Source organism: Diplodia seriata (assembly GCF_021436955.1).
Source record: "Diplodia seriata strain FDS-637 chromosome Unknown scaffold_4, whole genome shotgun sequence".
NCBI classification, from domain to species: domain Eukaryota; kingdom Fungi; phylum Ascomycota; class Dothideomycetes; order Botryosphaeriales; family Botryosphaeriaceae; genus Diplodia; species Diplodia seriata.
Window position 1 is genome coordinate 1523791 of NW_027117311.1, and position 23651 is coordinate 1547441.

Below are 23651 nucleotides of genomic sequence, written 5' to 3' on the forward strand. Positions count from 1 at the left end.
GTAAGCGCATACACCTCGCACAAGAGCCAACGCACACTAGAACTCGCCCCACTCTCACTTCAGGCCATCGACTAACCCACGCCCATTTGGAACCACCCTAGTGAAGTCACGCGAACCCACCTCACTTGCCATGAGCGGTCCCCCGATCAAAGCAGATCCAGAGGGCAGCCCGTTCATCGACCCCCCAGGGTCTTCCGAGCCCGGTTCGTCAAGAGAAATGGCAATTGATGTCGACAAGTATGAAGTACAGGTCAAAGAAGAACCTGAAGACGATCCTGAGTTGCCGGAAAGCCAGTATCGCGACCTGGGCTACGACAAAGCTTCCCCGATCACTATTGATGACGACGATGATGATGATATTCTTCAAGACCAAATGATGGTATCTCGCACTGATGAAGCAGACCAACGTAGCAATCGCCAAGAAGAGCGGTCACCCTCAGCTGCTGCGCCACAGGCACATCTTGCACCTATCGCTGCGCCCGAAGCGCCCATTGCCCCGGAGGGCGGCCACTCGCCCCACTTCGGAAACTCACTGCTTTCAAATCCAGCCCGCAGACCCGAGAGGCGGAACTTGCAGCAGATGCGCCTGCTGCGGAAGCGCCTGAAGTCGAGCATCAACATTGACGGCTATGGTCCCGTCTACGGTGCTCCACCGGGCCTTGGTCCATCCAACGATGGCATTCCAGGCCCGTCCGGTGACGCGCCAGCCGTGGGACAGGAACAGCCTGCTCCCACAGGACTTACACCGTTCGAACAGGCCAAAATCGAGTATGAGACCAAGAAGGCGAATGGAACAAGCACTGTGGAGGACGAAGATGAAGCGAGGACCAACCAAGCTGCTGAGGACGCACGCTACGTCGCAGACGGCGGAACCATGGGTTCCGAGGACTACGGCGACCCGCAGAGCGATTCGGATGACGGTTTGTTCGTCAACCAGTCTCCGGTCCCAAGCCGTCGTGGCAAGAACAACAACAGCACTTGGCCAGGACAAGACGATGGAGAGGACATCCTCGACCTCGGTGAGGGCCCTTCGTCGGCCTTGGGAGGCGAGAGAGGTGCCACTGAGGAAGGGCTTGAGGAGCTCCTTCGCGAGGAAGTCGAGGGCGGGAGCAGCAAGCGCAAGAGAGCAACGACCAAGAAGCGTGCCAAGAAGGGCGAGGGCAGCAGGAAAAGAAAGAGGAACGAGAGGGCGCAGTCACCGCAGCAGGAAACCTCCAACAATGGCGCTCGCACTCTGGGTTCGCTGATGCAGACGGACGTATTCCGCGACCAGGAGGCCAACCAGAATGCGCCAGCCTTGCCGGATATCACGGATACGCGAAAAGCTGAAGCTTTGAAGAAGCTACTCGCATCAGTGCCGGAAAATCAGAGGAAAAGGGCAATCACCGATCGAAATGAACTAGTCAAAGCAAGCAAGAAGTTCTCTCATCGTGCTGCTCGACCAGACGGCTGCGGTGGTTGGAAGATTACGGGGATGTTAACCTCGCTTCAGAATCATCAGTTGATCGGTGCTGGTTTCATGCGAGACCGGGAGCGTGGCGGCGAGGACGACAAGCCCCACGGTGGCATCTGCGCTGATGTAAGAGCGGCTTCAATCATCCTCAGCTTTACCTAACGCTAACTGTAACTTTTTGTCCAGGCCATGGGTCTCGGGAAGACCTTGGAGATGATCGCTAACATTATCAACGGGCGTCCGAGGAAGCCGAAGCCTGGGGAGCGGAACACCACTCTAATCGTCCTACCTGCCACGCTTGTCACTCAATGGCGCGATGAGTTAGACAGGCACGTTGACTCGAGGCAGAACCTCCAGATCCTGGTATGGAAAGCTGGCAACCGCTTCGAGAGCCCAAACCTCATAGAGGCTCTAGGCAAATTCGATATCGTCCTGACAACCTACTATGAAGTTCAACAGAGCTATCCAAAAACGGAGATACCGTTGGAATTGCAGACAAGCGAAGAAAAGAACAGGTGGTGGAAAGAGCACTTCGAGGAGAACAAGGGACCTCTTCATCGCGTCGAGTGGAGGAGGGTGGTGCTTGACGAGGCACAGGCGATTAAGAACTTCCGCTCCAGAACCTCGTTGGCATGCAGGGCGTTGGTTTCAACGTACAGATGGGCTCTTTCGGGTATGCCACCAATCAATCCGAACAAACATGTCCGGATCAGAGCCTCCACTCCCCCCATTCTTTCAACATCTGCATGAAACTGACACAATTGGCAGGTACTCCGGTCCTAAACTCACCACTCGAGCTATATCCCTACTTCAAGTTCCTCGAGGTGCCATACACGGGAAGTTTCCGCGTGTTCAAATCCAATTACTACAATGATGGCGGTCGGCAGGAGCCGTTGGAGAGGCTGAGCATCATGGTTAGCCGTTTCATGATCCGGCGCACCCACAAGGACACGCTGTTCGGGGCGCCCATCGTGAGGCTGCCCAAGGCGAGCGATCGCGTGCACTGGGTGCGGTTCAACGATCTGGAGCAGGCCATCTACGAGATTGTGCACCGGCGCATGGTGGCGCGGGTGAACAGCTTCGCGCAGGAGAACACGCTACAGCGCAACTACCGCAACGTGCTGACGATGCTGCTGCGCTTGCGGCAGATGACGGGCAACGTGCTACTGGTTGAGGTGGTGATGAAGGATCTGCTGGAACGGGAGGACCATGAGAAGATCCGGGAACTCGCTGAGATGGAGGTAGCCGGCGATGCCACCCGGAAGGCGCAGATGGTCGCGCTACGCAAAATACTCGCGAAGCCGATGCCGCCGCCGTCTGAGGGCGATGACGAAGGCACGCCGGTCGCAGAGCAGCCTGGATTCCTGGACAACGTGTCGGACGACCGCGTCAGCACTGGGGGCGCGCACGGGAGGACCTTCAACTTTGGCAAGTACCTGCAGGACCTGCGTAAAGGTAGGGACTGGGAGCAGCTCAAGAAGCGCACTCTGTGCGTGATGTGTCACCAGCCTCCAGAGGTTCCCTATGTCACCGCCTGCTACCACATCTACTGCCGCGAGTGCCTGGAGATGGTGCAGCACGACTCGGCCGCCAGGGGTGAAGCTCACTGTCGCTGCACACAATGCCAATGCGAGTACAGCTGGGCACACCCGTGCGACGAGTTCGACCTCGACTCGATCATGTCGGATGTCGATGATGCCGACATCAACGCGCATGCGCCGCCGGTGAGCAAGTGGCGCAAGAAGAGGAACAAAGGCAGGGACAATGTCGACGAGAGCAGTGTCACGCGGTCGTGGATCCAAAAGAACGGGGCGGTGCTCCCCTCGGCCAAGACGATCGCGGTCAAGGCCCAGATTCTTAACTGGCTGGAGGCGGACCCGGACGCCAAGATCATCGTGTACACGCAGTTCATCTCCATGATTCAGATTCTGAAGAAGGTCTGCGAGATGGAGGAGTGGACTTTCCAGGAATACACCGGCCAGATGAGCATCGCCACACGCGACAAGGCGCTGGAGTCGTTCAAAAAGAACAACACTTCCATCCTGCTGGCCAGCCTGAAGTGTGGCGGTTTAGGTCTCAACATTACTGCCGCCAAGCATGTCATCTCAGTTGACCCGTGGTGGAACTCGGCCCTCGAGCAGCAAGCCTTCTGCCGCGTCTTCCGCATTGGTCAAACCCAGGAGACGACAATGAGCCGCTTCGTCGTTGCCGGCACGATTGACGAGAAATTGATAAACATGCAGGACGCCAAGAAAGAGCAGATCGACCGTGTCATGGGCGACAGCAACGCGCAGCATGAGAAGTAAGTACCCCAATCGCAGCAATCGAAGGATTCGTGCTAACGTGCTGTGCAGCCTCACGATGGATCAATTGATGAACCTGTTTGGGCCGGTCGAGCGGGATGACCAGGGGCGGTCTTTCGTCATCGTAGAGGACCAAGATACGCTGCCACGGTTCAATGCGGACAGTGAGGATGAGGGAGACGAGGATTGAAGCGGCTGCCTTCTGGGTGGATTTTGACGGTATATGGTCTTTTAAAAGTGCTTGCTTTACTACCACTCGGGGCGGCGGAGTTTAAAATCTTAGGGAGTCTATCAGCATTTAGTAGCTACTTCAAGGGATTTTTATGGGTAGTTGAAGATCTTATCCGTATGGAAATATTCGATTCGCTGGGTTTGCTCGAGCGTTTGCAATTCCACGGCTTCATCGACGGACGGGCTCGGCGCTCAATTGGAGCATTTCATTGGGCAGTTGAAGAAGATGTCCGGACGCAAATGTCGGAACACAACTGGTACATTTGTGTCCAGATCATAGCTTCAGCTCCGACGGAAATTGCCTTTTCTCAAGCCGTCTCAGACCATTGGACAGCAAGACAGCGGATAAGGCAAAGAAGATGTCCAGTAAAAACCCTCGCGGCAGGCCGATAGGCTGCTTGGCGAACGTGGCGCTACACCACATTCATCATGCGGATAAAGAGTGTATCGCGAGTCCATGACATCATTGCGGTTGCGACAGGGTTCGGAGCGAGCCTTAGAGTGCGCGGAGGTTGAAATACACGGTGTCCGGGGCGCGCCGCTAGCAGCGGGAGCATCGGGAGATGCACACAGGCGTGGAATGGGGGCTTGATTCTGGGGATGTTGGGGCGGGTGATTTGTTATAGATAACAGCTGAGTGGGCGCCCCGATATCGCGCAGTGACGCCCCGGTTTTGGGCCTTCTGGATGCTGCCGGCCACTGCTGACAAAACTCCACCGTTTGCTCGCGGCCCAGCGCTACAACCATGCCCCTCGAGGCCCTGCAATCGCACCCTGCCTCTCGCCACTGCTCGTCTCCAGCAGAAACCCTTGTGCCTGGCTGAATCCGCCCATCCCGACTGTCGGACCACCCGTACAAACCTACATAGCCGTCCCCGCCGCCAAGCCGAGCCGCAGCCCTCGCCAGCGCGCAATGCGCACCAATGGATTCCGGCCTGAGTGTTGCCTCGTCTGAGGGCTCGCAGCAGCAACCCCCACAACAGCCTACGACCCAGGAGCAGCATGCTGCTGCAAAGAGCGGCCCCGCGAAGGCCCGCGCCAGGAACAAGCGCAAGGACGCCCAGGACGACCAGGCCAAGCGCCGCTGCGTGAGCACCGCCTGCATTGCCTGTCGTCGCCGCAAGTCAAAGGCAAGCCGTCCACCTCGCCTCCCCCCGCCAGAGCTCCCCGCTGACCGCGCCTCTGTTTTCTCCAGTGCGACGGCAACACCCCCGCCTGCGCCGCCTGCGCCTCCGTCTACAACACCGAGTGCGTCTACGACCCCGGCTCCGACCACCGCCGCAAGGGCGTCTACAAGAAGGACATCGACCAGCTGAAGACCAAGAACTCCACTCTCGAGACCCTGATCCACGCCATCCTCAATTGGCCCGAAGATGACGTCCCCGGCCTGGTTAGCCAAATACGCACCTGCGAGAGCCTTGACGCTGTCGCCGAGCAGATCCTCCTCAAAGAGCAGGGCATGGATGACGATTCAGACGAGATCCCAACCTTCTCGGACCAGCCGCCTCAGGGCGCCCCCACCTTCGAAACGCAGCTGTCGGGCAAGATGGGTCAGCTGCGGCTCGAAGACGGCTCGCAGCGCTACATCGGAGGCACCTCCAACTTGATCCACCTGGGTCAGGGTGTTGACGGCGACGACGACTTCATGGCCGTCGCCCAGCAAGATCAGTATGCCCAGCTGGAGGACCCCATCACCTCCTGGACCAGCGTGACCAAGGATCCGGAGTTGATCACCCACCTGATCAACATGTATTTTGTCTGGCACTACGCCTTCTTCACAACCCTGCCCAAGAATTTGTTCTACCGCGACTTCCTGCTTGGGAACCCACCGGGCGAGAACGGCAGAAAATACTGCACCCGTCTGCTGGTCAACGCAATGCTGGCTCTGGGTTGTCACTTCACTTCACTACCAGGCGCCCGCGCCAACCGCGAGGACTCGACCACTGCCGGTGACCACTTCTTCAAGGAGGCCAAGCGCTTGATAATGGAGAACGATGAGCATGAGAAGCCGAGGATGGCCACCGTCCAAGCTCTGGCGCTTATGTCAGTACGTGAAGCTGGCTGTGGGCGTGAAGCGAAAGGCTGGGTTTACAGTGGCATGAGTTTCCGGATGGCCTGCGACCTGGGCCTGAATCTTGATTCTGGTGGCCTCTCGTCGGGTCAAGGCGCCTTGGACGAGGATGAGGAAGATGCACGCCGCATCACATTCTGGGGGTGCTTCCTCTTTGACAAGTGAGTTTCAGATGTGTCTTGACGCACGCCCGCCGTGTGACAATTCGTTCTGGCGGGTTCGACAATCTCCGACTGACGAAATTCAGGTGTTGGTCAAACTATCTGGGACGCCTGCCCCAACTTCCTACCAATATCATCACTGTTCCAAGGTTCGAAGTTTTTCCAAACGAAGACGCCGAAACGTGGTGTGCATATAGCGATTCTGGTTTCAGTCAGGCCAATGCCCAGCCTGCGCGGACGCGCGCAGTCGCTTGGCAGATCTCTCAGCTGTGTGAGATCAGCAATGATCTCATGAACTCCTTTTACAACCCCATCGACATGGACAAGTCAAAGGGGAAACAGCTAGAACTCAAGAAATTGAGTGAGCTCCACCAGCGGCTGGAGGCTTGGAGGAGAGACCTCCCGAAAGAGTTCGAGCCGCGCGAGGGTGGTTTGCCGTCCATGCTTGTTATGCAGTAAGTGCCCCCAAGTACGAGGGTTGTGCGTACGACGCTACCATCGCAGACACGGAGGTCGTGTACTGCACTCTCCAATGGGCATCCCAACTTATCTTGGATTGGTCAATTGATGTGGTTGAATGTCTCGACTCCATGTGGGGTGCAGCACCTCGTGTTCTGTTGCCCGGGCTGTTCAACTCGACAATATCTTTATTGACCTGAAGGCTAACTTTGAACCTAGCATGTTCTTCCAGCTCCTCTACATCCATCTCTTCCGACCTTTCCTCAAATATAACCAGACAACCTCGCCATTACCACCTAACGTTTCTCCGCGGAAGCTGTGTACTCAAGCAGCCCAATCAGTATCAAAGCTCTTGAGGCTGTACAAACGATCGCATGGCTTACGACAAATATGCAACGTTGCCGTCTACATTGCTCATTCTGCTTGCACTATCCACCTCCTGAACCTGCCCGATAAAAATGCTCGCAGGGACATCATCCACGGCGTCAAGCACCTGGAAGAAATCGCCGAGGGCTGGCTTTGTGCCCGTCGCACACTAAGCATCCTCTCCATCTTGGCCCGCAAATGGCGCGTCGAGCTCCCTGAAGAAGCCGCCACCGTCTTGGCCCGCACCGACGCGAAGTTTGGCACGTATCATGGCGACACACTCTCTCCGAAAGGCGCGGCCGCGCTACCGCACGCGGCACAACCCCCACCAGGGTCTCTCCCTCCTCTCGTTCAAACATACGGCTACACCACCGCCCTTCCCACCAGCGCAGCATCCACTATCCCCGCGAACGCCGCCAGCTACGCTGCTGCGACGATGGCCCGCCGCGGATCCGACAACCGTTCGCATACCGGGCCACCACAAACAGCTGCGGACATACAGTACCCGCGGATCCACCGACAAGCTCCGCAGCAGCAATCTACCGACCCAAGCACTCCCGTCAATACGACGGGCTCCACGAATGTCTCGTTAGGTGGTTCGCCATCGGATCTGTTTGGAGGCGTGGACGCACTGCTGCGCGAAAGCCAGGACAATTGGTGGCTGCGCGACCAAAGCCAACTGGCAGTCGGCTTCGACAACTGGGGCATGAGCGCCGAGGAGATGGCGTATTTGAATCGAAGCCCGATCGCTACTGCCAGCGCTACTAATGGCGCGGGCCATCAGCTGCAACAGCAACAACTGCCAGTTTCGTCGGCGGTAGCAGCGGAGAACATGGCACAAACATCGTTTACTACAAACGGCGGTGCGGTGAATGGAGTGAATGGGATTGGTGGCACGGTAATGAATGGCGGATATGGGGCGATGAATCTGTATAATGAGGATGAGTGGTATCAATAATGTGTTCCTTCTCCTCCTTTTTTGTTACGCGTTCCTTGGTCTGGGCCGGGTAATTACAAAAATGATTTGGAAGCGGGTTTGGTAGGGCAAAAGGATCGGGTTCATCGGTTCATCAAACTACTTGGCGTCTTCTGAGCTTGAGGTATTGGTGGGGAATGGGAAGCGACACAAGGTAGAGAATCGTCTTGAATTTCCTTCTCATTGTAGTTCTGTTTCTCTTTAATACTTACTCTAGGACCTCGGAGTTGAAGAGAAATCGGGAGGCAGGAAGGAAACATGTGTTGTTTTATGGGATGATACCAAGCAAATACAAGGGCACTCCATTATGACATCAAAAGCCTTCCAGGAGGATATGGCTCTCTTCCTTGCCGTCATCGAAGTTTTAAAAGAAAGTACCGGGCGTCATCGTTCTTCGTGAAGTCTACGAATTTCATGGGTCCTTTCTCGAGAAAAAAAAAAAAAAAAACAAGAAAGGGGAGTATGTGAACAGGCGAGGAAGGATCACTACACCAACCCTTGCAATTATTGCCAGGCAAGCGACTCCTCTTTTTCCTTCTCCTTTTCACTATGTACGTATCTCGAAACACCCACTGGGCGCACCCATGTGTCCACTATACAGACTCATATGTGCACACAAATGTCGGGGGAGATCGACTGATCAATTCCCACACATAGCCACTTAAGAGCTCAGAAACTCCGGGGGGACGCGCGTGGTAATTGAGTGGCTTTCTTCATTCGAGTCGTCTTACCGCCGACGGGAGCTTTTGACTGGTCACCATGCACGTGTGCATGCGTGCGTGCGTGCGTGCGTGCATGCATGCATATGAGACGTTCTGATTTTCGCGGATCCCCCGTGGTCGGGGGCCAATAAGACTGGTGTGTGGCTGACGAGCTTTGCCAATGATGGTTAGGATGATGATGACGACGACGGCATCTGGGTGAGAAGAGTGTGAGATTGGAGGGACGCGTTGACGCGCGTGGGCTAAGGAGTGTGAGAGAAAGATAGGTCTTTTTTTTTTTTACTCCCCCCGCTGTGGGTAGGTATGCCTCTCGTGATTTTGCTCTCCCTCGCTCGGATGTGCTTATTCGACGAGACCATCCTTTTGGGTTCTCGGCCATTTTTTGGCTGACTTTGTCGATGGTATGCCTTATCTGCGGACTTACTCTACTCCAAATCCTCCTACTTCTCGCTAGTCCAATTTTGGTAAGGACTGCCCGTTGATGCTCGAAAATGGGAGCCATAGAGATGATTATGGTGAGACGAAACAGTCGGCTGTGATAAGGAAACCAGCTAGGTTCGCTGCGTGGCCTACCGCCCGCGGTGTTTCAAGACTGGGGTGTAGGCTGTGCTGATAGGGCAGAGTGCGGAGAATGTGCACAGGGCGCCTTTTGCACTCGGGAGAAGGGTAAGCTGAGACGGGGATTAGTAGCGGCAGATCGATTGGTCAGGCAAGCAGCCAGCCAAGGCACCCAGGGTACCTATTTCACATATCATTGGATTCTATCTTGTGACAGTAGCGGTTCATCCGCGTACGTCAAAAGACTTTCCGATAAAGAGTCACGAACCCGTCGGACGGTTCTGTAGATCTGTTCGTTGACGATTAGGTTTATCGTGGTTCCTTCAGCTGTACGTATGTACAGGGTATCATTAAATCCACCGCCGCTCCTGTTCCCAGTTCCCCGTGGTCATTTTTTTTTTATGCCTGGCTTTGCCAGTTCCATGCCATACCATTACCACGCCACCCCGATCCTTTCCTTACTCCAGAAGCCTGTCCAGCGATCCAAATTACTTGCGCGTTTCAGATCCAGAAGCCATCATCCAGGGCCAAAGCAAAACAAGAAAAATTCAATGAAAATCCTCAAGGTGATGTTGATCAATCGTTAATGAACGCCGACCCCGCCTTCCTGCTCTTTGCCCTTTGCCGTGGTATGTGAAGAGCTGCGACAAACAATGAAGGAAAAGACATGTGTTCGGTCCGAACAAGCCAGGTGTACACAATTGAAATAGACCCACAGTCAGTAAGGCGTGATATGTGGGCGTAGGGGCTAGGCTGCCTCGTAGAGTGCTAAAGATATTGCTCCAGCATTCTCTATGCAGTGTCCAATGGAAGGATGTGTAGGGCAGAGCTGCCCATCGGGCGTGATGGCTGTTTGGCCGAAGAAAACGATCCGACAGACTAGATTATAAGGAGGCTCGATATTGATAATCGATGGGACGAATTCAAGCAACCAGAGTGCGCTTGACTCTTCTCTTCTTGAGACCGCTTTTCTTCGCGGTAGCCTCAGCGGCCGGCTTCGCCTCAGTTATGCGTTTGCCGCCCATGCTGCGGACCGTTTCTTCAATCTTGCCATTGAGGTGCAGGGTCTCGATATCGTCGCCGCCACCAATGCTCCTGCCATTGATGAGCACATTAGGCACGGTCGAGCGGTTAGTAGACTTCTTTAGCTGGGCTTGAATTGCCGAGCCGAGCGGGTGCTGGTCAAGTTCGACGACATATGGCGCTGGAATGATGGAGTAGTCCTCAAGCAGGATCTTCTTGGCCTTTGCGGAGAATGGGCAGTACGACTTGGAGAAGATGATGACTAGAGCGAGGCGAAGCCACTGTCAGACATGGACGGCGGCAGCGGGTTGTACGGCAGCTGCACGCTTTGATGCGTGCGCGCCACCAACGGGAATGGGCAATAGCTTACTTGGACTTTTCTTGAGGATGGCGTTAATCTCGAGCTCGGCCTCATGCTCCTCCTGCGTCTCGTCGTCGACTTCAGAGCCGCTGGTGGCCTTGGACGAGGCGGCGGCCTTGACGCTATCGCCGACGTTGCCCACCTTGGCGACACCGTCAACGCCGTCAGCCGCCTTGCTGCTGTCCTTCATGATGACGCGGCCAGCAACGCTCTTCTCGCCGGTGACCTCATCATGCTCGCCGGCCTTTGTTTCCTTTTCGACCCTGGCGTTCTGCTGGCTCGTCTTGCCGCTGACCCTGTCCTTCTCCTTCTCGGCGTCTCCGGCGGCAACGACTTCCTGGATGCGGTTGCCCTTGTTATTGGCGCTCTTCTTCGCCTTGTCCTCTGCAGCCTTCAGGCGCTTGCTGACGTCGTCGTCGGTGGCAAGATTGGGCTCAGCGACAGCATTGGCGGTGCGCTCGCGCTCGCTGATGGCGCTCTTGGTGCGTGTGTAGAAAGCCGACTCGCGGGTCTGGCGGGCGGCAGAGGTCAGGTAGAGGGTAGTGAGGACGATGAGGAGCACTGCTATGGCGAATAACTTCATGCGGCGCTGCGAGCGCATGGTCGGCATAATGGTTGGTGGTGTGACGGTATGAGCGCGCGTTGTGGTGATGCTCGAGCTGAGGTTGGGCTGAGGGTGGGAGTGTGGCGCAGGTAGCAGGACGTCGGGTGGTGAGTGGAGAGCTCGGGTCGACGGAGCAGTGGAGGGTGCGCGGGCGTGCGGTGGTGTATGGCGGGATGGGGAGGTAGCTGACAGCTCCCTTTTGGGCAGGCTGGGCGCGGACAGGAATAGCAGCAAGCGGGAGCGGCGGAGGGTTGTTATCAATGGCAGTGGAGGTGTTTTAGACTGGGCCTGTCCAGCGTTTCAGGCTGGCCGCTGCGGTAGGGCGCTGTGGTGGAGATTCGACGTCGGAGGCCGGGTGGAGCTGGGAGGGCAGACACGGCGGGTCGTGGTTGGTCGGGCGCGGCGCGGTGACACGGGCTCGGATGCGGCAACGAGCGCTCTTATGGCGCTCCTGCTCCACGAGCGGCCACATTCCTGCACCGCTGCAATCTTGGCCCTGCGTTCGTAACTGACAACGTCCAGAATCCGGCACGCCAGCATGACGTCCGCCGAGCGCCCCTTTGCACCAGCGGGGGGCCCGCTCGACTGGCGCCCTCTCTCACGCCCGTCCTACAACCATGGCCTTGGGAACATCTCACCCAGTTGCTGCACACGGCGTCTCATCAGCCTCGCGCAAGCTGCCTGATCGCCGACAGCATCGCGGTGAAGATATGGCGGCGGTGGGGCCTTCAAAACTGTCCGCCGTCGCCAATTGACCACGCCGTCGATTGCTAATCGCTGTAGCCTCGAACCCGCCCCCGGTTGCCGGCTTCCACGACGTTCTCTGCGCGATCTGCGAAGCTCAAAACGCTCTGCGTGGACTGATGCGCGCAGGGTTGGTCGTCGGACGTCTATTCGCCGGGCCGGTTGCGACATGTATAGCGGCCAGCGTGAGACCCAGACAGCATGTGTTTACAAGGCAAGACAGCCGTTGACATCTTTATCCCATCTCCGGGTCACCTAGCCCAGGCCTGTTTATTGGTTTTTAGATTGCTTCATTTGATGGATATCGGCTGCACACGCAAGTCTGACAAGTCTGTCTGCATCCGTCCTGCGTTTCCCATTGCAGATGCGCCAAGGTGGTAGCAGTGCTCCGCGAGACAGCAACGCGGAACCATGTGCAAGCTGGCCGGAGAGGCTGAGACACAAGTGCGGGGCAAACATCCAACAAGGGAGCCGAGAATTCAGCCGCAAAGGTTGCTTCTCGGTCGTTCCTCCAGCTACCACCTAGGTACCATTTGTAAAGCACAAGTGACTAATCTAGCCGGAAAAGAAGCCGGAGGCTCGCCGGAAGTGATCCGCTCAGCCATGTGTCCCCGTTGCTCGAATCTTGCCTGTGCTCCTGCCGGAGCCTCGGCCGACCGCTGCGCAACACCACGCCTCCCATTGTCCACACAGCATTCCATCTCGAGGCATACGATCCCATCGTTCGAGGGAATGCGCTCCGTAGCCCGTTGCCGGAGCTGAGGCAGCCGCCAGGTGTTCGATGGCTGAGCACCGACACCAACTACCCCGCAAAAGCATCAGCACCTGCGTCCCACCCCGGTCCGCAGTCGACATGACCCCAAGCGAGCGACTTGGCTAGGCACCGACCTCTACAGCGAACCGTCTGTGGAACCTGCCGTAGCGCACGCCGTCCGCTCCGACTGTCATCCACGTGAGGGGGCCCACGATCTGCGCTGCATGTGTACCGGGATGCCCTCAGAATCAGGCTACCCGGCGAGGGCGCAGTGGACGCCACATCAACAGACGAAGCGAAGGGCCGAGTACGGGCGAATCTTCAGCAATCGAGGGGAATGGGGTGGCGCCTTGTTTCCCAAATCCGCATTGCGTCAACCTCGCACTCGCGTTCTGGTGGCTTGGCCCGGCAGTCCTCAGACGATCAGCCTACCACTCATGGCTATTATTACAGCCGGCGGCTTCTTCCTCGCCGCGCTCGCTCCTCTAGGGCCCGCGCCACTGCCCGGCTTGACCCTCTAGCTGCCAGCAGTGCGACCCCGGAGGCAGCGAGACCAGCTGCCGCCGACGATGTTACATGTTGCGCTGGGCGCTGGCGCTGGCGTTGGCGGTGTTGGGGCGTCTGCTAGTAGGTCTGCGGTTGCCCAGCCCGCCATCGCAAGCCTCAGGGCCGCTCATTCGTGCGTTTGATGTGGGTGGAGGTACTGCGGAGAGAGGCTGGTTGGCCCGGCCCTGCTCATATGCGTTCAACGACCGTCCAACCTTCCCGCCAACCTGGTCTGCGCCCCCCGTACCTACTTCTGCTTTCCGTTGCCGTTGGGGTGCCTGCTCCGGCTGACGTGGGGAGCATTTCTCCGCCCTCGGCTGCTCACAATCACCCTCAGCTCCTTCCGCGCCTCTCAGCTACCTGCGCTACCTCCTCTTCTCCCTCTGCCTCAATGCTGAACATGTAGCCACAAGCCGCCCTCCGCCTCCTTCTACATCATGGCTCCTGCCGCTCTACTCGCCCCCCGCGCTGCTGATGAGCCCAAGGTGGGGCGACCAACGAATCCCGACGGACTGGTCCTTGAGGCGTGGGCTCAGGGCTTCATGTACGAAGGCACCTTCCGAATGCGCAGCCACGCGACTGACGCTTTCCGTAGGGTCGGTAGTCTGGTTATCATGACCTGCATCACCATCGCCAACATGCGCCGCGGTGTATTCCTTCACAGGCTCATTCTCATCGAGGTATGCGCATCGCCTCGCCCTTCCCGATGCGGCAAGCACCCAGCATCGCTAACACCGCCGTCGCCGCCAGCTTATAATGGGCATGTTTCATGGTACCTTCATCTTCGCTCACGAGCCCTACTACGGCTGGTATCTCTCGTCCACTGCAATCTTCCTAAACGCTTCCTGGTGCCTACACAACGTCATTGCCTGGCTGAAGAACAAGCCGTTCCTTTCCCGCAAGGTCTCCCTCTTCTACATCACCACCGTGGTGCTGGGCTTTGGTTATTGGGTCCTCGAAATCTACGCAAACTTCGCCTTCTTCAACAACATCAACAAGATTTTCCTCAAGACCCGCCCGTGGGAAGCCTTGTTCCGGTAAGCCAAAAGACAAGGGATCATGTAAAGTAAACGAACCCGGCTGACTATGACGCTATGACGCAGCGACCCGTGGTGGATCTTCACGACGATCAACCTGATCTACAATATCCACACGCGTTACGACTTGTCCATTTGGCACATTGTGCGCATCTCGCCCCGCTTCGGCGTGCTGCTCGGCTCCATGCTCCTCTCCATCATCTTTATTGTCATCGACATCCTCGCCGTCACCCGCGTCTTCAACGCGCACGCTTTGCCCGATGGCATCAACCCCTTCTGGAAGCTCGCCTTCGTCTTCAAATGCTTGACCGACACCATCGTCCTCGACGACTTCAAGACTGCGCTCGACCGCCTCAGCAAGGCTAGGAAAAGGCAGCTGAGCAGCGGCCCCATTGCGCTGGAGGATGGAAATCTGGATGGGGCTAACGGCTGGACGCACGGGTGGAAGGGCGTTGGCGGCGGTTCGACAAAAGAGGACAAGGCCAGGAGGATGAGCCCAGCGACGAAAAGGGTCGAAGATATCAACTTCGCAGACAGAGATGAGGAGCAGGATGTCTTTGCCCCCTTGAGCTTGGAAGATGCTCTAAGATTGCCCAGAAGATTGGAAAGTGGGCGTTCAGGAAGGCGGCTACTCTGAACCCCCTGAGAAAGAAAGAAAAGGGGGCCCTGAGAATATCCCAAATCCCAGGCGGAAACGTCCAAGAAGGCATCCCATGCCGCCACCATCGAAATCACGATCAAGATCCTCGGTCCCGGGCGAATTTTATTCAGCAGTAACCATGGCTGGAAAGATTTATTCTGGATCGGCTGCTAGGACCAAGCAATTAAGGTTATGCCCAGTCACAGCCACCCCCATACCCCGAGTATTTCTGGAAACCTCTGTCAAGCATCAAGGACTCCGTGGACTGGGACAGGGAATGAGAGATTTATTTCTCTTACAAATAGCAAAAGGGATTGCTGGTGCGCTTGCAAAGGCTTGGAGAAAGCTCGGATCATGGAGGCAGACTGCCGAAGCAACGTGGGCCTGCTGCTCTCAGCTTCAGAAGTAGAGGACTATCCCAACAGCCAGAGCAGTTACGGTATCAAGAGCAGCCAGCCGGAGCCTATCAGCTACCTTACTGGCCCGCCACGAGCCCCGAATAGAAAGGTTGGTTACATTCATAACGGGCCGCTACAATGGCGTGCAACACCACTTGGTTATGGCGCACAGGGGCAAACAAAAACAGTCCGATCTTGTCTTTTCTGAAGGTTTGATTGTGCCGTCTAAAGCATGTCAAAGTTTGTTTCTCATTTGTTGTGTTTTGGTTTCAGATACCCAAAGCGTGTGCAGCCATTGTTTTGAGAAAGAAAAGAGAGTATCATTCTACAGTTACCATACCGTTGCGGCAATCTGCATACCCTGCACCAGCGGAATTAATAATACAAATGCATTATCAACAAGACCTGATGACGCCCGCGCCTGTCAATGCGATGTGCCGTGAATTACCCGATGGGGCGTGGTGCATGCCCTAGGTAAGGACGGAGATTTTGTCGTTTGTCGCGAACTGATTTATGCATACCATCTCGCACGATCGAGAAACTCCTGTGTCATTTTTAAGAAAGGCACGTACGCTCTTCTATTACGGCATTGCTTTTAGCGCACAAGAGTGCTACGGGCCCATCAGTCGAATCGTCATGGAGGGAATGAATATACATGATTAGGAGACGTATTAAACGTGCGGTTCATCGAATTCATGATATTCCTTTGTCACTACTACAGACAATTGTTATTTAACTGGCAAGGTGCACCTCGGGAGTAGTAAACTTGCCGTTGCGAGCCTCTGGCTGCTGCTTGAATGTCTGCTTTCGCGGATATTTGCGAGAATTGGGGTTACTCGTCTTCGGCAGCAATGCGATGGTTCTGAGAAAGTGCTTGTAGACCCCATCTTCCTATGGCCACTCGACATGTGCTTTTTGCAGGGGCCTTTCGAGCCCAACACCACATGATCCATACGACACAGCAGAGCCAGACGAGGTTGTCGCCGGCCTCGTGGCCCAACTCCAGACTCCAGACTCCAAATTCCTTATTCCGCTCGCTGTTCCACTATTTGGCGCTCTTGCCCTTCGCCTCGGATTCTCCGAGCTCTCTGACGAGGACCTTCACCGGTCCCTCAAGCATGTCTTCTTGGCCGTCCTCGAACCCTGGACTCACGCCAACAGCAAGATGCTTGCCGTCATCCGAGAAGGAAAGAGCGGCGATACTGGCCGGATAGCGCTGGTACTGCCTTATCCTCCTCTTCGCAATGCCGTCCCACAGCGCCACAACGCCGTCACCACCACCAGAGGCAAACGTACCGAAGAAGGGGTGGTACGCGAGGGCGTTGACGGGGTAAACAGTGTCCACGCCGTCGATATTCTGACGATGGCACTTGAAAGCGTACTTGCGTGCCTGGCTTTCGGCGCTTGGGTCGAACCACTCGACGGCGACGCGTCCCTCGATGCTGCTGCTGGCGTAGCCGGCGTCATTGGGCATGCACGCCACGGCGCGCGTCATGAACTTCAAGGACGACTCGCGCCGTTGCCACGGCTCGGGTGAGAGGACGTTTTCCGGGTCGGTATTCTCGGAGCAGAGCATCTGGAGGGCCTTGAGATCGTATATGTGCACGGCGCGCGACGCCATGGCGACGACGAGCTTGGTCGCGGTGAGGGAGAGGGAGAAAGGCTTGCTCGGGAGCTTGATTGTGGTGGGCGGCTGCGTAGTGTCGGAGGGGAAGTGGATATGCAGTGTCGCGTCCCAAGACGCTGATACTAGCAAAGCATGCTCACGGCTGTAGACAACGGACTTGACACCGCCCTCGTGAGAGCTCATCACCGCGCTCTCTCCCGTTTGTAAGTTGATCCTACACAATTCACGTCAATCAGTCTTATGTGTCTCTGCCTTTCCGGTGGTATTCGCACCTCTTAACGTCCCAGTCTAGGCCGGCGCTGAAAGCCTCGTTCTCATCCTTGCCAAAGCATGCGTCTAGCACAGGCGCACGGTGCTCGACTTTTTGCAGCAGTTCGCCGCCAGGTTGCGAGTGCGTATCGTAAACATACACGTGCTTATCCCACGATGAGACGAGGAGTCGGGTCGGGAGGCCATGCGCAAAGGTGAGGGACGAGATTGCGTCGGTGGGGGGTTGCGCAAGCTCGAACTGGTCTATTAGATGGTCAGCGCTTGACAAGACGGCATTGGCACGGACTCACTGGAGCTCATCTTGGGTTTTGGAGTGGTTGGCTGCGGTGAAGTAGAGAAGTGCAAGGCAAAAGAAGCTGTTGTTTGGTGTTGACGGGCGGCAAGGCGGTGGCAGAACGAGTGCGGCCACGATTTCTAGCCCCCGCGCCGGTTCGTCATGATCGGCGGCGGCGGCGCGTCTTTCGAGCGCCTTCGAGATTCACTTTTTGGCGCATCCCGAACATCTTCTGCAACACCGCCCAAAATGCCCTTCGCACAGCTGGTAATAGGGTCTCCCGGCGCGGGCAAGTCTACCTACTGCAATGGCATGCACCAGTTCACGTCCGCCATCGGCCGCAAGTGCTCCGTCGTCAACCTCGACCCCGCCAACGATCACACCTCATACCCCGTTGCCCTCGATGTGCGCGACCTCGTCACTCTGGAAGAGATCATGGAGGCGGAAGAACTCGGCCCTAATGGGGGCGTACTCTATGCCCTGGAGGAGCTGGAGCACAACTTGGATTGGCTTGAGAGCGGCCTGAAGGAGCTCGGAGGTGCGCGGCTTCTCCGCAGGACGGCCTTTCTATGCTAATCGGAGGCATCGCAGACGATTACATACTCTTCGATTGCCCCGGCCAAGTCGAACTCTTCACGCATCACTCCTCGCTACGCCATATCTTTTTGCGGTTAGAAAAGCTTGGGTACAGAGTCCGCAGTCCTTCCCTGATGGTCTTTGCCGATAGGAGCTGACAGTCTGGTTGAACAGCTCGTAGTAGTACAACTCACAGACTCATATGTGATTTCTCAACCCTCGCTATACATCTCAGCCCTCCTCGTCGCCCTACGCGGGATGCTCCAGATGGATCTCCCACACATTAATGTCCTCACTAAAATCGACAACCTCCGCAACTACCCAGACTTACCGTTCAATCTGGATTTCTACACTGAAGTTCAAGCCCTGGACTACTTACTACCACACTTGGAGGTTGAACAGGGCTCCCGATTCGGCAGCAGAGGGGCACATTCTCTGACGAGTAAGGAAGGAGAAGAGGATGTGGACCTCGACAATCTTGATGAAGAGGACTCTCAGAGACCAAAGTCGAAGTTCTCGGCTCTGAACGTAGCCATTTGCGAGATGGTCGAAAACTTCGGTCTACTGTCGTTCCATACATTGGCCGTGGAGGATAAACAATCCATGCTGACGCTCCTGCGCGCCATCGATCGCGCCGGGGGATACGCATTTGGCAGCAACGAGGGTGTCAACGAGACTGTTTGGCAAGTTGCCATGCGCGAAGGAGAGACTATGCTTGAGCCGCGGGATGTGCAAGAACGCTGGCTCGACAGGAGAGATGAATTTGATGAGAAGGAGAGGGAAGCTTGGAAGAAGGAAGCAGAGGCTGAAGCAGGCGGGGCTCCGCCTGGGCCCACGAGTGTGAGGACAGCTGAGGGTGGGGAGTCTGCATCATCTGCGCCGGGAAGTAGATCTTTCGAGGATATGAGCATCGAAGAGATGGAGGCGCTCAGCAGGCAAGGCGCTGTTCCAGACGGAGAAAACGGCATCAAGGTTTTGCGCAAGGACTAGAAAATTATGTTAGTTTTAATTTCCACAGTATTCGAATACGTCAGTTAGACGCTCGCAAGAGTTATATGCAATTATGCGTCATCTCAAGAGAGTGTGCTTCTGCGAAATAGGATCCAAACAGACGAGTGCAAGAGGTCCGTCTACAAGCTGACCGCCACAATTTGGTGAGTGCGGACGGTACCAGAAAGCGAGCTCAGCAAGTATTCATGTATTCATGTAGCTTATTTCAAAAACCTCATCGAGAGTTCCGAAGTCCCCGTCCGTTCACATTTCCAGACGGCCCCTCCTCTTTACGTCATTACTCGTGCCCCGCGGACCTAACTAGAGCACCTCCAAAGTCACGGCGTCATTGACAGCTATCAGCCCACCACAACAAAATTGCATAGCCCCCCCCAATTGCTCTCCCACTGACAACTTGGCCATCTCGACTGCAGCATTACCGCCACCATAGCTTTTTCACGTGCAAAACCTCGCCTCACGCAGTTCCTGCGCGCCATGTCGTCCACGTCCGGCAGCGCAGAGAAAGGGCCCGCGCCCTGGAAGAGCGCCTTTCAATCGGACCTGTCAAAGCTCGACTCACCCGAATTTGTCCTCTCCACGGTGCAAAAGGCACCTGAAGGCTCTCCCGTCCCGTACCTGCCCCGCGCGCGATACTGCATCTTCCGCGGCTTCTGGGCGGAGCTACCTGAAAACAAGCACAACAGCGCGCCCATGAACGAGCGCGTGTACGAGAGCGACCTACCGACGTTCACGACGGACATTCGCATGTTCAAGGTACCCCAGATCTTCGGCTCGAGTGCCGGCCATGCGAGCAGCGAGGAGCAGTGGCAGGGCAGCGGCGGAGGTGGCCCAGTCGAGGCCGTCTACTGGGTACAGCCGACGATGACGCAGTGGAGAATCAAAGGTGACGCATTCGTAATTGGACCCGATATTGAGGGAGATTGCGAGGAGAGCTCGGGTGTACGCACCGTCAAGAGCGAGGTCGGAAAGAGAATGAGCGTTGTCAAGCCCGGAAAGGAAGCGGATTGGAGCTGGGCTAAAGAAGTCACCGGGCACTTTGGCAACACTTCCCCTGCCTTGAGAGGTACGTCTTTCTCTAGTCTCAGATGTTCTTACTTTGCACCTCATTTCCATCATACGAAGCAACTGTCGCAGGCATTGGAGAGGCTTCAGCCGGGAGATGTTCGTAAGGCGGATATCATTCGATGCAGGGAGGATAAACCCCTATGTTTGGAGAGTTGCTTCAGGCAAAGTCATGGACATTCGAGGCGATTAGACGCCTCTCCGAACACAGAGATGCCTCGGTTTCTGTACGAGCAGAGAGACGCGAGCATGCCATACACCGGGAATTGCTGTGTCATGACTACGCTCGCGGTGTTGCACGACCTCTCGCTGACCGCTCTCGCTTTTTCCAGGTAGCTTCCGCGCACCGCCGCCGGGGAGGCCGGTCACCGAGCCCTATGACAAAGAGAACCTGAAGCTGGGAGCAAAGGTCGAGGACTTGCATGACCCCGTGGCACGCAAGCATTTCAGAGTGGTGGTGATCAGGCCGCAAGAGGTGGAACAGACCGACATCAGCGATCCAGAGAAGGCTAGACGCTACTTGTATACGTACCAAGAGAACACGGCCGAATGGAAGATGCAGGAGTTGTGGCCGTAGATCGAGGGCATAGAGATGGATGGGCTTGTTAGGGAGAGGGGTGCATTCCGTGCAACCTTCTGAGGCGCTGACAACAGGAGCAATCAAGAAAGCTGCACGTCATCACATCGATCAGAGTTTGCCCCTGTGGTCAGCGTGCATTGTATGCATTGGGCTTTTCGAGGCAAATGGAAGGGCTCAGCGACAAGTGCCTTGGGCGCCAGCGCCCAGGCGGATGGTGACGGGGCGGGCGTGACTGTACGACTCCACAGCACATGCGCGGCGGCATGTCGCTGCTGCAGTGTCGAAACCCGGTCCAATGTCTTCACGCGCGGAGCGCGTGATGTCCTGCAAGCTTGTGTGTGTCGTCGCGCGCGCTGAGTCGGGGTATCCTGTCCCACCCGTTTGCCTGGCCACACCGCTCACCTAAGCGCTGTTAAGGACATGGGTCGCTCCCATTGGGCCGGCACGCCTGTCTCGTACGGGTCGTCGTGCGTAGGACAACTCAGCAACACATGCAGCCTCGTCGCAACGGTCAAGCGTGCAGCTCCGCCGGCCGCCGTGCAGCTCCGCCGGCCGGCGGGCAGCTCGAGCCAATGGTTCGACAGGCTGCGAAATTCTCCTCCAATGGAGCTGGTGCCTGGGCGCTGTGGAGTCGCCTGCGGCACGGGAGGGGATCGAGACAAGCGCGGTGGGCGCGCTCGCGGCTAAGGCCGGGGCGATCTGGCAGCCATCCCGCGAAGTTGTTGATTGCCGGCCGCCGTTGTGACTAAGGAATTGGCACCATCGGCGGTGCGGCGGGGCCAGCGGTTGCGGCGTCGACGCGGCGTTTACGTTCGGAGCTGCTGGATATGTACATTGTACCAAGCCCCCTGGATGATGCGCGAAGCTTTTCCGGTCGCAGGCCGGTGATTGCGCCTCGTCCTGGCCATCCCACGCGCGCTCCCGCTTCGGCGGCTTCGTGCAGGAGTGGTGTTGAGGGAAGCCGGGCGTTCCCTGGAGTCTGATACCTAGCTGCAGGCAGGCATTGCTGCGCGCTGCTGACAGCGGGGTGAAAGAGCGCTGCAGCGCTGGAGACTGCCCCGGCGGCGCGGCCGGAGGGCGCAGCGGTAAATTGCGTGTCTGCAGCGAAAACAGCCTTTCGTTTAAGCGAATGCGAGGCGAGAGAGCTTCGTGGGCGCCGCATGCAAGAGCGAATTACTGCAGCGGCGTGCGTGACTTCGTCCCTGGGCTCTGGGACGGCCCGGCTGCGCGCGTTCGTCCGCGAAGGCGACCTCTCCCGTCTCCGCTCCGTTACTTGTACTGCACCTGCGCCGTCTGATGTCGCATGCACGCCCTCTTGCTCGCTCGCCGCAAGGGCATCCGCCTCGTTCACCCTCATCCGCCGTGCGCGCTGCCGACCGAAACCGCTGCCGCTCCCGCCCTACCCCGGTCGAGCAAATCGCGACGACGGCCGCCCGTGCATTGAATCCCTGCCTCTCCACTATTATCCTTCGTGCTCTCTGAAGGGCCCCAGATCGTTCGCCCGCGTTCTCTCCTCTTCCCTTCTCCTCAGGCACTGTCGGCCGTACCACTCGCAATTGCCTTGAGCAAGACCTGCCATAACCCCGTCTCCCGCCCACCACATCCGCCAGTTCCTGTCCTTACCTCACGGGAATCTTCGCCCTGCAACCGAGGGCGTACCCGCAACGTCGATCCCCCTCGCGCGCACTGCCGTAAATACCGCACCGCCCATATCGTACCATGTCCGACTCCGAGAAATGCTTCACCTTTCTCCGCGACAACATCCCTGCTTGGCTGGAGGACTTACAACGTATTGCGACGAAGATAGAGGAGAAGCAGGATGAGATTGCCAAGGTTCCCGTCGTCCAGAAGGTAGTCAAGAAGACTGGGTCCACTGAGACCCTGAAGGAAGGGAAAGAGGCCCTTCTTGAGCAGGATGGCTCTGCCGCCGCCTCGCCTGCTCCGGAGCAACCACACATTCCCAATCAGGCCGAGAGACAAGCCCTGGCCAACGCGAATCGCAAGCGCAAGACCGCATCCGTCTTGTCCAAGGCGTCCGGCCCGAACAAGTACCGAACCCGGAGCATGATTGTCGTCTACTACGATGCAGAAGTCCAAAAGGCGTTTGAAACTTTGGTGCGGAACATTGGAACGGGCAGGAATATGCTGCGGAAAGGCAAGATGGCCGCACGTATGGAAGCCATGTCTGCGGATACTCAGGACGACGACGACGACGACAATGACCAGAACAGCGACGATTTCGACCCAATCATTGCGAAACTCCAGTTCAGGCCACGCGCTGGCCTGGGAGGTTTCCGCACAACGCGGGGCATGGGTCCCGGTGGCTTTGGCGGCGACGCTGGCTCCGAGGCATTTGATACCGCAGACAAGGCATTGGAGAACGCGCAGAGCCTCTGCGAGCGTGGCGCGCATCAATCGCTCCGTGATGGTGATTGTCGGACAGAGCTTGGAGGCGCTCGGAAGAGCTTTGACGAGGTCATCAAAGTTGCCGATGCCGAAATCGCAAAGCAGAAGGAGAAGGCTGAGAAGGCCGCTGATAAAGCAAGGCAACGCGAAGAGCAACGCCAAGCTCAGAACAAGCCCGACCTAATGGACACCGACTCGAAGCTCATGCCCGCTGCAGCACCAGTCTCAATCAGCGGCATGAACACGGGCATGAACGGGGGCTTGAAAACCGACACGATCGAGGTCGACGACAACCCATCTGACGACGAGGAATTTCTAATGCCAACACTTCCCCGGAACATTCGTCTTACCTCACGCGGTTAGATGCTTCTGCCAAACGGAAATTTCCGGAATGCTTCCCCTGCGTTCTTGCCGCCGTTCTTAATCATAACTTTTTTTT

The 23651-nt window shown here is 56.9% G+C and overlaps 8 protein-coding genes across 8 annotated transcripts; 6 read left to right on the forward strand and 2 right to left on the reverse strand.

The window, feature by feature from the left end:
• Positions 1 to 130: 130 nt before the first annotated feature.
• Positions 131 to 3946, forward strand: SLS55_004334 (uncharacterized protein; the record flags this gene model as incomplete). The annotated part of the gene is made up of 4 exons (XM_066775792.1): positions 131 to 1579; positions 1640 to 2126; positions 2222 to 3755; positions 3808 to 3946. 4 exons carry the CDS (start codon positions 131 to 133, stop codon positions 3944 to 3946), a joined length of 3609 nt encoding a protein of 1202 aa, XP_066633673.1.
• Positions 3947 to 4909: 963 nt separating this feature from the next.
• On the forward strand, positions 4910 to 8001 carry SLS55_004335 (uncharacterized protein; the record flags this gene model as incomplete). Its single annotated transcript, XM_066775793.1, has 4 exons — positions 4910 to 5074; positions 5182 to 6218; positions 6416 to 6673; positions 6897 to 8001. 4 exons carry the CDS (start codon positions 4910 to 4912, stop codon positions 7999 to 8001), a joined length of 2565 nt encoding a protein of 854 aa, XP_066633674.1.
• Positions 8002 to 10222: 2221 nt separating this feature from the next.
• Positions 10223 to 11284, reverse strand: SLS55_004336 (uncharacterized protein; the record flags this gene model as incomplete). Its single annotated transcript, XM_066775794.1, has 2 exons — positions 10223 to 10584; positions 10693 to 11284. The coding sequence occupies 2 exons, from the start codon at positions 11282 to 11284 to the stop codon at positions 10223 to 10225; spliced, it is 954 nt and encodes a 317-aa protein (XP_066633675.1).
• Positions 11285 to 14087: 2803 nt separating this feature from the next.
• On the forward strand, positions 14088 to 15005 carry SLS55_004337 (uncharacterized protein; the record flags this gene model as incomplete). The annotated part of the gene is made up of 2 exons (XM_066775795.1): positions 14088 to 14368; positions 14435 to 15005. The coding sequence occupies 2 exons, from the start codon at positions 14088 to 14090 to the stop codon at positions 15003 to 15005; spliced, it is 852 nt and encodes a 283-aa protein (XP_066633676.1).
• A 1446-nt stretch (positions 15006 to 16451) lies between these two features.
• Positions 16452 to 17579, reverse strand: BUB3 (mitotic spindle checkpoint protein Bub3; the record flags this gene model as incomplete). Its single annotated transcript, XM_066775796.1, has 2 exons — positions 16452 to 17247; positions 17575 to 17579. 2 exons carry the CDS (start codon positions 17577 to 17579, stop codon positions 16452 to 16454), a joined length of 801 nt encoding a protein of 266 aa, XP_066633677.1.
• A 247-nt stretch (positions 17580 to 17826) lies between these two features.
• SLS55_004339 (uncharacterized protein) lies at positions 17827 to 19143 on the forward strand (the record flags this gene model as incomplete). The annotated part of the gene is made up of 2 exons (XM_066775797.1): positions 17827 to 18115; positions 18389 to 19143. The coding sequence occupies 2 exons, from the start codon at positions 17827 to 17829 to the stop codon at positions 19141 to 19143; spliced, it is 1044 nt and encodes a 347-aa protein (XP_066633678.1).
• Positions 19144 to 19638: 495 nt separating this feature from the next.
• On the forward strand, positions 19639 to 20803 carry SLS55_004340 (uncharacterized protein; the record flags this gene model as incomplete). Its single annotated transcript, XM_066775798.1, has 2 exons — positions 19639 to 20227; positions 20559 to 20803. The coding sequence occupies 2 exons, from the start codon at positions 19639 to 19641 to the stop codon at positions 20801 to 20803; spliced, it is 834 nt and encodes a 277-aa protein (XP_066633679.1).
• A 1722-nt stretch (positions 20804 to 22525) lies between these two features.
• On the forward strand, positions 22526 to 23575 carry SLS55_004341 (uncharacterized protein; the record flags this gene model as incomplete). Its single annotated transcript, XM_066775799.1, has 1 exon — positions 22526 to 23575. The coding sequence occupies one exon, from the start codon at positions 22526 to 22528 to the stop codon at positions 23573 to 23575; it is 1050 nt and encodes a 349-aa protein (XP_066633680.1).
• Between the last annotated feature and the right edge of the window lie 76 nt (positions 23576 to 23651).